Source organism: Mizuhopecten yessoensis, unplaced genomic scaffold (genome assembly GCF_002113885.1).
Source record: "Mizuhopecten yessoensis strain PY_sf001 unplaced genomic scaffold, ASM211388v2 scaffold4947, whole genome shotgun sequence".
In the NCBI taxonomy this organism is placed as follows: Eukaryota; Metazoa; Mollusca; class Bivalvia; order Pectinida; family Pectinidae; genus Mizuhopecten; species Mizuhopecten yessoensis.
The window spans coordinates 869367-885833 of NW_018405801.1; the positions used below are offsets into that span (position 1 = coordinate 869367).

Here is a 16467-nt window from a genome sequence, read left to right on the forward strand (position 1 = left end):
CGTGTTAGAAAGATCAGAACTGAAACGTTCTGATAAAGAGAACAAGGGGATAGAGATGGATAGAAACATGTTTGGAAAGTCATGACACACTGTCCAAAACAGCTGGCTAGCCAAACTCTTGAATTCCAGTACTTCCGTTGGTGTACCGAACTCCATAAGTTTCGCCCCATACAACTGTTAAGCCTAGAGCCTCGTATATATCTGCATGGGTATTTTGGCTTTAGGAATCCTCTGTCTGTTTATGACATATCTGATAAAAATATCTCTAGATATTCGTACTTTTCAGGGGAACTGTGGTAACGGGAAACGCCTGAACAAGTGTTGGTGGATGATTCGGTATCTATTTTTAGAAGTATATTACAGGTTTCGCTTATTTTTACAAGATGTAAAAAAATCTTTGCCAAAATCCTTTAATAAACGTATCACAGGTCTTGTAAATATGGTCGCAAATTAAATAGGTTATATATATAGAAGCACGGACTTAGATAATTTAATTCCGTGATAGAAGGTACTGCTTCGTTACAAAATTATATAAACTGTACCTACATGTAGCTATCTCGCTGTGAGGTAATTATATCATGAAGTGGTCTCAGTGGTCTAGATATGATTTTAGTCATATTGCAGATGCTGAATGTTTAAGCTTGTGCAAAGAAAGTTGGGCTTTTTAACCCGCGTACATGTACAGTCACCTACGATTTACCCTAAAATCTATATATAGCAGTTGAATAAGATTTTGTAACTTCATCTGTAACCATATACAAATTGGATCGTTATCTACATCAATTAGTTTTAGAAATGTTTATATACCAAATACTAAACAAAGTAATCACAACCTTTCAGATAAAACACTTAAGTTTGATTTTAAACTTTTGATTGTTGCAATTTATCCAAATATTTGTACTTTAAATGAAAAATATCGATAGACGTAGACTTTACCTTACGATCTTAATGCGATCTTCGATTCTTTTATCTAAAATTATGAATAATACGATGTTTCACTTTTAAAGGTTGATATCGTTAATGACTTATCATTAGAGACCCGTTCGCGTTTATGTGGACCAGAGACCACGGACTTAGATACTCTAATTCCGTGCAGAGACATACATCTTCTGTTAGTCCTAATTAAGATCAATAAAAATTGAAAGGAAAATAGTCTAGGCAGTTATTTCGGACTTGTCTCTGTGTTGAGCAAGCGATCTATTTTGTATACACCCTCATTAGCGTTATGAAAAATAGGAGATTGTCAGTGATTTCGGACTACTGCAAATGGTAATGCAGACCTCTTTCAAGTCTTTGCCAAAAACACGTTTTTCCGGAATGTTAAAAAGATGTACGGCTGTCGTTTGGCCATGATTTGACAACATCCGGAATCCCCGTTTCAACCAATCAAAATTGAGGTAGTCGAAAGGGATATCCCACGGGTCAGTCGGTTAGCGGGAAGTGTTGATTTTTGCAACAGTGGCAATCTGTTCATTATTCCTTCATTATATCATGTCTGCATGCATACCATAGTTAACATTTTGCAAGAAAAATTAAGGTTCATGCAACATGGCTGATGGTGAGTTATAAAATCTTCGATTACGTTTGTGTGGACGTTACCTCGTGCGTGTTATTAAGACAATTCGGTCCTAATTTTTCTAATGTTAATTTTAGGTCCGAGACGTCGATATTCTTCTTGCATTGTTATTTTTGCAGGTACTTGAATAAATTATAACATTGTAATTCTTCTTCACATAATCATCCCAATTTTGATTGACAGGTACCAATATGGGGCCCCTGCATAATCGATGACTTCATTTTGTGGCCACTAATACTGCTCTAGGCCTACAGATTTGTCATTGTAAAACCAGTATAACCATGTTTACAGATATTAATCGGGGGAAAACATAACTGCTTAAAAAAACCCCAAAAAGCAAACATAGTGACAAAAATTTACATTCGTATACATATATATGTGTTCAGCTTTTAAAGTTTAACAATTAATGTAGTCCATCATGTACATTTCTAATCTGTCAAAATGTCTTTACAAGGACCAGATGAAACTTGGCACACAAAATGATTAATGCAATCATTCTCATTTGGTTTGAATATTGCCAATATAATGGGGTCTTTGAGGGCAAACACGGTAGGCCTTTTAACTTTCTCATGCAATGCTACTATATTATAGATATACATCATTTGATCTTTCAGAAATCGTCCATGTTGATTCTCCAGAACCAACCCGTAACCCGTCTCCGCCTCCAGAACTACGCAGTAACACAGATTTGCTAGAGGCAGACGCCATAAGTAACACAACCTTCAGTAAACACTGGTTATTTTCCACACTCATGAAACTTATTGAGGTACACAAAACAGAAAACCAAGTCGAAGAATTTTGTCATCTCTATACATGACTGACTTTAGATTCTGCTTGATCCAGTAATATGTATTATAAAGCTAGGTTTCAGTTGGTAAATGACATGGGGAAGTCAATTTTCTTATTCCATTTTAGTTTTAAATGTCTGCAAGAATATAAGCATTTGTATATATTGTCTGAAGGTTGTATTTTGGACCACTGACACGACAATATTTATGATATATATTCATGTCAATATTAGATTCAAAAACCTTTTTCTTCACAAATGAAATGATAAGAAAGAAAGAAAAAGATTCTTCAGTTTTGCTTCTTAGCAGATCCCGGACCACAATTAGAAGTCCTGGTTTTCCATGAAAGATCCATTTTAACAAAAATGACTGCCAATTTCCAAGTATTTTGTTACTAAATTATCAAAATATCATGAATTGAAAATTGAACTTGATGTGTCATACAAATGTAGATCAAGAACTATTAACAATTGATATGAAGTCGAGAATAATATATTGGGTATAGAGGGCTAGCTTGATATGACATGATAAGAAGACAAGTCAAAATTTATTTAGAAATCTGTAACTTTTTGATATTGTTGCAATGGGCAGGAGGTAGAAAAAGATCCGGAGCCAGGAGATGAGGATGCTGAATTTGGACTGGATGTTGATGAGGAACTACAGAATGAGCTGTGCAAGCTCTGGGATATCTCCATGAATATGGTAATGTATTGAATCAATGGTTTGATATTTTTTCGAAGCCTGTCAATATTCAGCCTTGATTTCTATTCTTTTTATTTTTTCAACATGCCTTATAAGTAGGCAAATATGATATATGAAAAATAAGTGCAGATATCTTAAATTAATTCAATATTAATAATACCTATGGATAAAAAAGATCTTGCATAAGACAGGTGCAATGAGGAAGTTAATGAGACAAAATAACATATGTTTAATTTACAGCTTACCAGGTCCAAATTGGATTTTGAAGAAGGACTTTGTGCACATATAAAGTTAAAGGAAACATTCTAAAAGCATTATAATTCAATCAATTTTGGTAGCAACAACCCTAATCATATTTCTATTTTTTTTTTGTCTAAAACATAAAAGGAAAAGTATCAGTGCAATGTTTTTGCACTTTCTTCCGAATTTTTTATAGTAACAAAAATGCTTGAATAAACACTTGCGTTATGTGTTTAATAACACTTTATTTAATATGCTTTATTTTTTATGATTTGCAGGATGTTGCAAAATTCTTGCAAGAATTCAAAGCATTAGACATTTTCGTAAGTGTCATTGGGAAGTCGAAGGCACCAAGAGTTACGGTAAGGACATGAAATGACCTAGTTATCAAAAGCTTAAAAGACTTGAGGACAAAAAATATCAATTTTATCATAAAGTAAAGCTATTATGTGGTGTGATAAATCAATCAGATTATAAGTAAACAAATGCAATAAGTCATGGATTTGCAGCAAAAGCCAAAATGAGGGCATTTGATAAATAAAACCCTCAAGTTAATTCCTTTTCCGATATTTGTTTTGGATAGTCTGTTACTTTGATGTACCTATATTTCAAAATTTTGAAATGTCTTGCGTAATAAGCAGTCATATGGCCATGGGATGTACCTTATAATTACATGGCTATGAAGAACACAATGTGAAGTTCTGTTCTGAAATATATTTGTTACATCTTCATATTAAACTCATCAGCTTTGCTTGGTAGTGTATTGATCAAGAGTTCATTATAAAGCCTTTTCTTTAAAATAATCTCTCGATAGTTGCCCCTGTGAGCTCAACAAAATCATTATTATGGATTACATAAGAGCAGGACTATAAATCATTTTTTTCCAATTTGTGCTAGTCCCCATACAAATAACACTCACCAAAATAATTCAACAGGATAAGCAATATCAGTTTTTAGAACCACTAGTCCAGCTTAACATTTCGCTGGTCTCAGAATATCAGGCTACCCTTCATAATGTCTAGCCCTGATTAGAGGCTCCTAAATTGGTCTATATTTCTGTTATACCCTATACTGCTTTCTTTTCTGAATGGCCTCCCTTGGTCACTGACTGCATGACCATATATGTTGATTGGCCATTAAATAAGACACACAGACCGTCATTGATTTGTGTCATATTGATATTCTATCACTTAGATTTAGGCTACAGAGAAAGTATTTGTTGATTAGATATATGTACTGGGGATCATTGTTACAGGAAATATGTGTTGGTATCCTTGGCAACATGGCATGCGATGAAGAAATCAGTCAGGTGATGTCTGAAAATTCACAACTCATGTAAGTTATATTTATGGATATATAATACTGTATTGACTTATTAATGACAAGCACCTTCCGCTTAGTTTCGAAAACAATATCTTATGGTTTGATTATGATTGAGTCATTGATAGAAAAATTCCATTTCCAAGTCACAAAGTTGATTGATGTGTGTATATGGTTAACAGTTGTTTCTTATGCGTAATTTTTCACTTCACCCCTGTTTTATGCTTCATTAAGAGCAGTGTGTTAATTAGGGCAAATACAGTATTTTGCTTTTTATAAAAGTGTATTTCAAGAAATCTGATTCAATTTTGAATGTCCTTTAACAAATGTTCCTCATAATATTGTTATCTAGTTACTAGACCTACAGTTTTCTTCACTCTTACCTTGTATTGCAGTTCAGTAGTGGGTCAGCTGATATGTTTCTCACTTACACTGTTATATTAAATGACAAACTGAGCATAACGATTGGAGAGGAATCTTATTAATTCTGTCAATATTTTAATGGAAAAAAGTAACGATAAACATGCATTACATTTTCCTTTGCCCAACCCTCTATCTAGTAATTAGGTAAAACAGTTTTGAACAGTTGTTACATATCAAGTTAGATCTACTTCATAAATAGTGAGAGAAAAATCCAATTGTGAATTTTATGGACATTAAAGTTCAAGAAAAGCAAGTGATTTGGACAAAAGATTGCTAGTGTCATATTGCCATTGAATATATAGCTATATGTTCAGTGTCAGCCTTGTGATATTGCATGTATCCAGTTGTCAGAAAGATAAAATCTGTCGGAAGAAATAGATCAATGTTTCTCTTTTCTTTTTCAGAAGTTTGATTATCATGCTACTGGAAAATAGAGACCCACCAACTTTAGTAGAATCTACAAGGTAAGAATAGATTTAATGTCTGTCAAAACCTTTGGACATGTTATCTTATTGAGGAGTCTATCTGTTCACACTTTGATTTCTTCAAGATACCTTGCCTGAGCAGCCTTCAGTTTTGATAAACCTTGTTAAGCTTCATCAATATATCGAGGCTAAAGTTAAATTCAAATTTGAGTAAAATTTGTGCATATTAAAAAGCTTACCCTTTCCTGGCATTTGAAAATGACCAGATCCTGATGAAACTTGGTTAATTTTTTCACTACACTAAGGCAAGGGCTAAACTCATATTCGAGTAAAATTTGTCTGTAGTTAGGAAAAACTCAGGAATTTCATTAATAGGTTTAATTTGGTAACAGAAAATGGTGATGTCAGTTGCATTTTTAATTTATAGGTTGAGTGAATGCCATGCATACTGAAACACCAGTTTTAATTATATGTTTTCTCTATCCCACGAAAATTCTGTGTATAAAATGTGTCATTGATTGTTCCCCAGGTTGTTGTACACAAGTTTATCGAAGCCCTCCACGAGTGGACCCTGGATATCAGCTGTGTCAGAGTCTGAGGACATCCTCAACAATCTCATCTTTATCCTGAACAGCTCAACTAACTGTATGTTTCGGGCTTACTATTCAATACTATATTCATACATTGACAGATCTTTATCAAAATCTAATACAAACTGTGACTTAAAGATTTTTTCTATTATAAAATTCAGATGTCCTACATACTGTACTGTGTACCCTTATTGAAAATTTGACTCGATCTTGCATCATTTTTATGCCCCCCCTCTCCATGGCCCACAATAAAATGGAGGGGCTTTTAGCTTTTGCCTTTTCCGTTTGTGTGCAAAAAAATCTTTGTTGTGTTTCAATTACTTTCTGTAAAACTACATAATAATGTGGAAACATCTTTAGAAGTACTTCAAATGTAGGTCACTGTGACCTTTATTGTCCACTTCACCGACTTTGGTTAGACATTTTATTTAGATCTGTTTCTTTGCTTAGCACTTCCTGTTTGGCTCAATTCCTTCAAAGAAAATGCGGGGACATATGTTTGTTTTATAAACATTTTCTAGTCAAATAATATCTTGCAGTTTTTTTTAAAAATCACAGCAAAGTACTCTAGAGGTTAACACACTGAAACTGCTATTTATTTCAAAACTTGTGCCCAAAAGACGTCCTGCTGTGTGACTTTGATTTGTACAATATTATTAAAGGTGATCTGCTGAAGAATGCCGGGGAGGTGATAGATATCCTACTTGACCAACGGGAGGACATGTGTGATGCCTGGGCCACACCTGAGTTTGTCACTGCATTGATGGAGGCCATCAAACAACTAGGGTAAGGCCACACAAAACTAACAGTTTGTTTCAGTTTACCAGTACATTTCTATTGTCAAATATTGATAGTAGGTTGTGGTAAGTGAACACATATTATTGTATTTCTTTTCTTATTTCTTACATTGACTGCAGGGATGTCCAATTTCATATTTAGAGTGGGGCGTATGCCTTTTTCGTCTGTCTATCAATCTTTCCCTTCTTGTTTGTTTTGGTTTAGACAAGCAAAGTGCTACAAAGGTAGGGTCATTGTCTATGGAGATTTAACATTAGCGTCAACCCCTGCTTGGAATTTCAAAACAAGATAAATACAAAAAGGTATCGGTATAGGAAGATTAAATCAGGAACAGTTATTTTCACAGTTTATTTTATGATAAATGGGACCTCATTGACTTACACCTGTGTGGGTGTTAAAGGTGCGGTAATACAATTCCTCCTAGAGCATTTAAATGACATAATTACTATAAAATTTTATCATCATCGTGTGCAACATATTCCAACTGTTATGTTGATACCAAATATTACACCATTTCATTACTATTATAATAAATGAGAAAATTTCCTTTTTTGACTAGATAATTAACACAGTTCTTAAATGAGTCTATTTTTCATACTTGCTTGAAAGTTGGCTACCAATATCAACTTTCAACATCAGGAATTTCAAAAAAGTTGACAACCAGTAAATATGTCATATAACACTTTTGATTCAAATAAAAGAAAAACATAGCTTTCTTTCCACTTTTCCTTTAAGTTGTGTTTCTTCATGACCATAGGTCATTGGGTCTTGATATTTGGCAAGTAGGTTGTTCATGTGAATGGATTTAAATTTTGTAAACATTGATGACCTTGACCTTTGATTAAGGTCACTAAATCAAATTTGCTAAAATAAAATGTTTGTATTGGGAGTCGGACAAGGATATCTTTCCTTACTTTATTTGTTAAGAGTTAACGATAAAAATTAATGTAATATTCCTTCATATTTTGTTTAATGAATGGACAATAGGCAAAATAAAATAATTACTAGAACTGTAAGCCAAAGGTTAACTAATACCTCCCGCTCCTATAAAAACGTGAACTGTAAGCAAAGGGCTAACTATATAAGACAAAGCATTGCAAAGCAATCCATAGTCCATATTCGCTAGCCAAGTGTTCGCTTCGTATACATTCCACTTACCCTTTCATAATTCCCTCCACTGCCGCCTAGCGGATATACCGAGTTATCGCTCTGCTCCCAAAATTTTTTTAACCAATCAGAATGACCATTACATACACACTCCATCGGCTTGTCGACAAAAGCATGTGTATGTCAAGGTGGAGTATAAATGACAGAGCAATATGAAAACAATCCAAAGGCAGCACACATATTTTCCCAGGTCATCATTTACATGTGGCATGTAGTCAAGGATTTCCACCAACTGATTTAAAACTCCGGAAGTTTCCCAAAAGACCGTGCGCCTATTTTTTGGGGGCAAAACACCCTGACATAAACGACAACGTGCTTCCGTGGTACAGGGCGTCACCATTACTGTTTTCCTTCGTCAACAGCACTATATGTAAGACTTTCATTGGATGCGAGCGATAGACAACGCACGAAAATTTGAAGGCTCGGTAAACATGGCTATATCCGCCAAGGGTAAGTGGAGTGTATACAAAATGAACACTTGGCTAGTGAAGATGGCCATAGTCACCCATCAGTAATTATTTAAGTATATAGGTCACTGACATACTTCCTGTACTCCCTCCCAATGCCAAACATTCTTACATACCAAATCTTGTTAGCCCAGATGAACCAGTTTTGCTGAAATCGACCTAGTAGTTAAGAAAGAGCTGTCAAGACAAATATTTTTAACAAAGGGCCATAATTCCTTAAAAATAGTCGAAATGAAAAATTACTACCCTTGTGCATGACATCAGGGGGTAATTACCATATCTGTTAACTTTCATTGAAATTGACCCAGTAGTTTATGAGGCAGACAAAGTTATTTTTTCAACAAAGGGCCATAACTCCTCTTAAAGGGTCGGAATGAAAACGCACTACTTTGGATGTACAATGTCAGGGGGCAGTTACCATATCTATAAACTTCCGTTGAAATTGGCGCCACAGTTTTGGAGGAGTTGTCTGGACAAGTGTTTTTCAACAAAAGGTCATTTCTATGTACAAAAGGGTCAGATTGAAAAAACAATGCCTGTATGCACAACACCAGGTAGTAGTTATCATATCTGAAAACTTTCGTTGAAATTGACCCCTTGGTTTTGGAGGGCATGTCCGTACAAGGATGTTTCAACAAAGGGCCATAACTTTGTAAAACAAGGGTCAAAATGAAAAAAATAATACCTGGATGCACAACTTCAGACGTCCGTTATTATATCTTGGAACTTTCGTTGAAATTGGTCCATTACCTTAGAAGGAGTTGACCGGACAAACTTTTTCTACGGACAGACAGACAAGCTGTTTCCATTATACCCCCCCGGGGTCACTTAACCTGGTGTCTACGGTTATCAGTTGTAATTATGAATAATCATTTATGCAGTTATTGATAATTTTTACGTATCTACATATGGCAGAAGAATAAAAGAAATCAAAGAGGGGGCCAAATATTGACCCCACCTTTAGCAGTCATCAACTTCAAAATATATTTTTAGGAGTACTATATATATGTACACCAATATATCAAATGTAGGTCACTGTGGCCTATATTTTTCATTCCACTGACTTTTAATTCCCTTTCTTTGGTAAATCAATGTGTTTAGCTCCATTTCCACTGAAAGCAGTTGTCATCAGCGACAAATATGAAATATCTTTAGGAGTAATACACTAATATATCAAATGTAGGTCACTGTGGCCTTATATTTTCATTCCACTGACTTCGTTTATTTAAATTTCATTTCTTTGGTAAAGCATTGTGTTGAGCTCCATTTCCATTGGAACCATGCAGAGTCACCTGTTCATGCATCATAACAGCACATGGCTGAGAGACATGTCCTGTCATTTGGAAAAGAATGTAATAATATATACATGTAACTTTTTAAGGCCCCAAATTCACAGATGAAAATCACAGCATTGGTAAATCCTTATTGTATCTATCATCCTGTCATTTGCATGTCACTTTTCCTTGGCAGGTGTCATCACAGTGAAGCCCTGGAGATTTACTTCCACATATTCCAGATTTTTTCCACCACAGAGAAAGGGGTTGAAACATTAGGTATGTGAAACAACCAACTTGAAGCAGTTAGATTTTAAAAATACTGTCTGATATTTACATTTCTGTTGTCCAGCATCATAAAAATATGTTCATAAGCAACTGGGTTTCATACCATCATATTAGTAAGGACAGTGCAACCAGGCATTGCTCTGACATGACTAAAACTGACAGATTAAGAGAGATGTCAGGTATGAGATAGCATAGAGGCAAGCATTGTACATCACACTTAAAGTTATATTACAATTTTATTCCTTGACTCAATGCAATACTCACGTGTTTTCTCCAGAAGGGGGTGGGGTGGTGGGTGGTGACATCTCCCCCTTCTCCCACCCCCCGATCAATTTCTATATTCTGCTTATATCACAATACCAATGCCCCCAATTTTTTCAAACCTGGAGAAAACACTGATAACTAGGATGTTTTTGTTTATTTCCGATCTTTCGAAGTTGTGATATTATACTGTATTGAGAAGATATTGTTTCAGTTCAGCATCATATCATAATCTATATTTATATTTAGCCTGTCTAAAAAAGAAAGTTGGGAATTACAGATAACTGTAAGTGTGATAAATAAAGAACTGTTTCATTTCAGTGACATGTAGTGCTGCCCTGGAAGTGCCGCTGATGAAGCACCTTGACATGCTTTGCGAGGATGAGATTGTGGATCTAGATGGAGGAGATTCATGTCTCGCCTCTGCACTGTCCGTACTCAACATTCTCTTCCTGTCAGACGATTCTGTCCACGATAAACTCCTCACAAGTAAGATTCAACATAAAAATAATGATTTCATCTGGTGATAGTTTTAAAGAAAGTTCATACAGATTGTTAAAAGGCTTATGCCTGCAGTATAATATGCTGTAAGAATTTGTATATTAATTCACAGTACAAAAGCGCTAAACCAAGGACAACCTGATCCACAGTAAAAGCTGTCTAACAACCACCTGGCAATCACCTGCTATAAGTAGTCAGTTACAAGTCTTCCTATGGTAAATAACTTTATAATACCTCTAGTGAAAATCCTGTAGCCTGAATGGTCAAGACAAATTGTTCATTTCACACTTTCACATTCGCTTTAACATTGAGCCAATTGAAGGGTGCTTCCCAACACCCTAGCTAGCAATAGAGCAATGAGTGACAGTGTGTGTCACAGTGCAAAATAGTGACCACGCAAAGAAGATGTGCGTATGGTTCATTTCAGCGCCATGTTTTTTATTGCAATTTATTGTGCATGTAGGTCTGCAGGCACTCCATTCGCTACTGTGTTTTACTCGCCTGTGATCAGACACTCCATCTGCTGCTGTGTTTTACTCGCCTGTGATCAGACACTCCATTTGCTGCTGTGTTTTACTCGCCTGTGATCAGATACTCCATTTGGTACTGTGGTTTACTCGCCCGTGATCAGACACTCCATCTGCTACTGTGTTTTACTCGCCTGTGATCAGACACTCCATCTGCTACTGTGCTTTACTCGCCTGTGATCAGACACTCCATTTGCTGCTGGGGTTTACTCGCCTGTGATCAGATACTCCAGTTGGTACTGTGGTTTACTCGCCCGTGATCAGACACTCCATCTGCTACTGAGTTTTACTCGCCTGTGATCAGCCACTCCATACGGTACTGTGTTTTACTCTCCTGTGATCAGACATTCCATTTGCTACTGTGTTTTTCTTGCCTGTGATCAGACACTCCATCTGCTACTGTGTTTTACTCTCCTGTGATCAGACACTCCATTTGCTACTGTGTTTTTCTTGCCTGTGATCAGACACTCCATTTGCTGCTGTGTTTTACTCTCCTGTGATCAGACACTCCATTTGCTACTGTGTTTTTCTCGCCTGTGATCAGACACTCCATCTGCTACTGTGTTTTACTCGCCTGTGATCAGGCACTCCATTCGCTACTGTGTTTTACTCGCCTGTGATCAGACACTCAATTCGCTACTGTGGTTTACTCGCCTGTGATCAGACACTCCATTTGCTACTGTGTTTTACTCGCCTGTGATCAGACACTCCATTTGTCACACTCTAATGAATGTAATATTTATATAATGTAGTAGCCATACCTGTCAACTTTCAGAAAATCAGATTTGGGAGAAAGGAGTTCGAACAACATTTGTAATACACCAGATTTGTCAATGCAACAATGATGCACTTTGTTTTAAATAAAAAAAACACCAAGCAATTATAAAAAAAAAAGCACATCGGATATTATTTTATTCATATTATAAAGATTATACTTAAAACATAAAATTGAAACTATGATTATGTCTCCAGAGCTGGCCCCGACGCTTGGTCAGATAGCCGATTGGGGCTAGATAATGTGGGAATATTTGGAAAACTACTTTGAATGAGATTAATTTACCATGATTGTTAAGTATCTCTGTGAGCTAAACAGGCCCACTGGGCCTCTTGTTAAGTTTTAAATGCTCATTGTACATATGAAAGATGATAACAAAGCTGTTTTTGTTTTCAGATGAGAAGTTGATAAGAATATTTGTAAAAATCCTTGAAGTTCTATCACCACTGGTACAGATGTCAAGGTTGTCTTGTTCCCTTCGGGACTCATCAGAATGTTCTCAGTCACCCTCGTCTTCATTTACTTCATCACAGACCAAAACAAGTGGACTAAATGCCTCACAAAATCTACATCAAAATGGTGATAATAGCACAAGATGTGGGGATTCCTCTAGTGAAGCAGGGGGGTCCCAGGACACTCATCAAAAACCTCAATCTTCATCTCAAACTGTTGACTCTGCAAAAAAGGACAGTGAGGCTTCGGCCAACAAGCTTTCAGTGCTCTACAACATCGTTAAAGGGTTCCTCTATGATGTGGTAGGTTGTAATTTTAATCACTGAAACTTCTTGATTTTCCGTTTCTGTAGGTCTTTTGTATTTTTGGTCTGTGTCTAGAAATGTATGAGTGGTATTTCGAATTTATAAAGGCCAAGTTTGTTTTGAACACAAATAAGAGTTGAAAACTTATTTTTCAAGCTTTCGAAAATGTCTGTTTCCTTTGTCAAACAAGGAGTGGCGTCTGGACTCTAAATCGCTAAAAAAACACTCACTAATAAAGATGTAAGCCATAGTGGGCCGAATCAGTAAAGGCAGCTGTCGAAAATATAGAGACATTTTGCCCAATTGCACTCTAATACTGCAGGCAGTCAGAGGAACGGGTAACATGTTTACCCATTCCGCCCCTTATTTTCGAAACCTTGCAAAATAAGTTTTCAATTCACATTTATAATCAAAACAAACATAGTCTTTATTTTTCATACCAAACTGATGAATCCTATTATTCAGAATTTGTTTTGTAAATTAACGTGTGTTTGAAATTCACTGCGATGAATGTTTTGATACTATCAAGGTTGGTTTTCTGACTAAATTACACTATACAGCTTATAAAAATCACCAGTATTATGTTTAGTAAGCATGTGTCACTGGCTTTTGATGAGGATAGTAAAAAAGTACACGGTACATTGTTAGGGAGCAGACAGTCAGTGGTCCTGGCCTGGGAGGTGACCCTCCACACAAATTATATTTTTCTAGGCTGGGGGATAGGAAGAATACAGGTACTGTAGAATTACCATCAGCTTCCTCAGGACTGGGCACCTCTCCATTAGGGCATTCACCCCAACATTTTTCATCTGGACTTTGATTTGGTAAGGTTCAAATGTGACTTTAGGGGTGAATGGGTTAATAGGTTAGTTTGAAGTGTGTAATTTGGGTATAATCAGTGTGTGTCTTTCTCTTTCTTTTTCAGTTTACTTCCCTGGCAGAACAAGAAGACCAAACAGTGAAGGATATCCTGGTGTATCTTAACTCCTCCTGTAGCAGAGTAAGACTTAAACATCTGATATATATCATGAAAGAGATGCCGAATGAACCTTTTTGTGCTTTAGACTGGTTGGTCGACGCGGCCAATAGCCATAAACAAGAGAGACTGCCTCGCGTTATTGACGATGTCTTGTCGGGTAGAAACTTGGATAGATGTGACTCTACAGTACAAGAATCATTAGGTCAATAATGGTTCAAGGTCCATTTATAGAAATACTGGACCAATAATAAAACCACAAGGTGAATGGCTGAAAACCATGGCTGAAATGTAATATTCTGCTTACTTTAGTATTCTTAAAAGCATCATGATCATGACTAAATGAAAAATACCTAAGTAGCAATTTTATAATATTTTGATACATGCTCCCTATTTCAATGGGTTGTAAGCTATATCTGTCGCATTGAAATTTCTATGCAGGGATACAGGTGATCGTGTAAAGTAGGGCGGTCCTGTACTTTGATTTTACAGTAAAGTACACAATAGTCGTACATAACTTTGAAGTTTATGAAATCGGTGCATGCATAGCATTGAAATTGATCAAAATCATACTAATCTATTTCTATTTGATCAACATGTGCCTGTTTAATAATCTGAGCCAGATTCACTATGAAGCATCGGTATGAGACGAAACCTAAAATGGGGGAAATAAATGTTAATGTAAAGAAAATAGTTTTAACAAGAATATTTTCCTTGTTTGCTTATATATATATCCATGTGGGCGATTCAGGACCGCTGGGCCTATTAAAAATATTGTTATTAAACGAGTTAGAGGATTACTTTTAAATTTGTCAATATTTGGTTTGTTGCAACAGATTGATTCTGGATATAGTGAAATTAGACAAAAAATTATATGCTTGTGTAATATTAAGCTGGTGAATTGTTTCATGGACTAATGAAAGAGGAAACATTTGGAAGTTTACTTGAGTAAAACTTGAGTAGAAACTCAAATCTTTGTTGATATTGTTAATGTTGATGAATATTGCATATAGAGAAATAAATAAATCAGAAAATGAATCAGCTTTGTTTTTACACGCCCGTCAAATTTGACGGGAGTATTATGGTATGGGTTTGTCCGTCCAATGTAAACTTTTGTTTGTCCGGCAATTTTCTCCTACATTTTTCGACCAAACTCTTTGAAACTCGGTTTACATTATAATCATGAAGTTGTGTCCCCCTTAAAAGAGTTTTGATTTGACAATTGTTCCAAAAGTTATTGCCCTTTGTTCATTTCAGTATTTGAACCGGCAATCTCCTCCTAAATCTTTTGACGGATTTCTTTGAAACTTAGTAGGCTAAATAATCATGATATGTTGTTGTGTTGCCTTGAAAAGAATTTTGATTCGACAATTTTTGCAAAAGTTATTGCCCTTTGTTTATTTCAGTATTTGATTTTTGTCCGGCAATCTTCTCCTACTTTTTTCAACAGATCTCTTTGAAACTTGGTATACATTATCATCATGATATGAAGCTGTGTCTCCCTTTAAAAGGATTTTGATTCGACGAGTTTTGAAAAAGTGATTGCCCTTTGTTCCTTACAGTATTTGATAATTTGTCGGGAGATTTTCTCCTACATTTTTAGGTCACCTGAGACAAAGTCTCAAGTGACCTATTGCAATCGCCTTTTGTCTGGCGTCATCCATCGTCCGTCCGTAAACAATTCTCCAAAACCGCTGAACCAATTTCAATGAAATTTTGCAGAAACCTTCCATGGCTAAAGGTCAACAAAAATAGTTGCCGGTTTAGTTTTTTCCCCAGCCCCCAGGGGCCTGAGGGACGGGGCCAAAAAGGGTCAAATTGACTAAAATTTCAAAAATCTTCTTCTCAAGACCCAGATGCTTGCTTGATGACCAAGAATTCCCTGCCTATATAATTTGCAATGATTCGGAAAACCATCATTCGAACTTAAAATCGACAGAAATAGGACAAAATATAAGCAAAGGAACGATTTACATGAATACCCTTGACATATTACAAGGAGAATAAAACTTGGTGTTCCCGAATAATAAGCGTCTTCTGGTTCATCGACGACACATGATCACGCCATGTAAATCTGGGTCAGATTCTAGAAATATCACATCCTCTCACCGAGAACTCGGGTAGTAACAACAAATCAAATCGTTGAAGTTCATATCTTACAAAGAAATAGTATATCATTATGGTGGCGACATTTAACTAGCAGTGCTGTGAGTTTGTCCATCAGCAGTCGACATCCATCACGGTAGTTATGATACTCGGATTGAATACCGATTGGTTCAGTTTTGTTTAAGGTCCCTTCAACAGCTATGGTAATGCAAGATGCATGCGTGTAGTGTATGCGTGTGTGTTTTGGGAGGCTGCGATATGAGATTGAATTCACTATTAAGAAAGAGAAAGTTCATAATCGGAAAGTCGAATCGTCCCGCCGCTAATAACAAGGTTTTGTAGTAAGTCATTCATATTGGTCATATCAAAATAAGCAGCCGAAGTGAAAGAATCTGTAGGATTCTTCATTTTAAGACCATGATGGGATTACAACCGATATGGCCAATACATTTATTGTTATTTAAAGTCGCCGCATCGTCAATATATCTCGATGTGAATTGAAGGA

At 36.0% G+C, this 16467-nt stretch overlaps 1 protein-coding gene across 1 annotated transcript; it reads left to right on the forward strand.

The window, feature by feature from the left end:
• The first annotated feature begins 1406 nt into the window (after positions 1 to 1406).
• LOC110450051 (protein saal1-like) lies at positions 1407 to 14888 on the forward strand. Its single transcript, XM_021497283.1, has 12 exons — positions 1407 to 1558; positions 2191 to 2342; positions 2956 to 3066; positions 3585 to 3668; positions 4562 to 4641; positions 5454 to 5513; positions 6004 to 6119; positions 6727 to 6850; positions 9967 to 10049; positions 10641 to 10808; positions 12519 to 12877; positions 13806 to 14888. The coding sequence occupies exons 1-12, from the start codon at positions 1549 to 1551 to the stop codon at positions 14067 to 14069; spliced, it is 1611 nt and encodes a 536-aa protein (XP_021352958.1). The 5' UTR covers positions 1407 to 1548; the 3' UTR covers positions 14070 to 14888.
• Positions 14889 to 16467: the final 1579 nt, after the last annotated feature.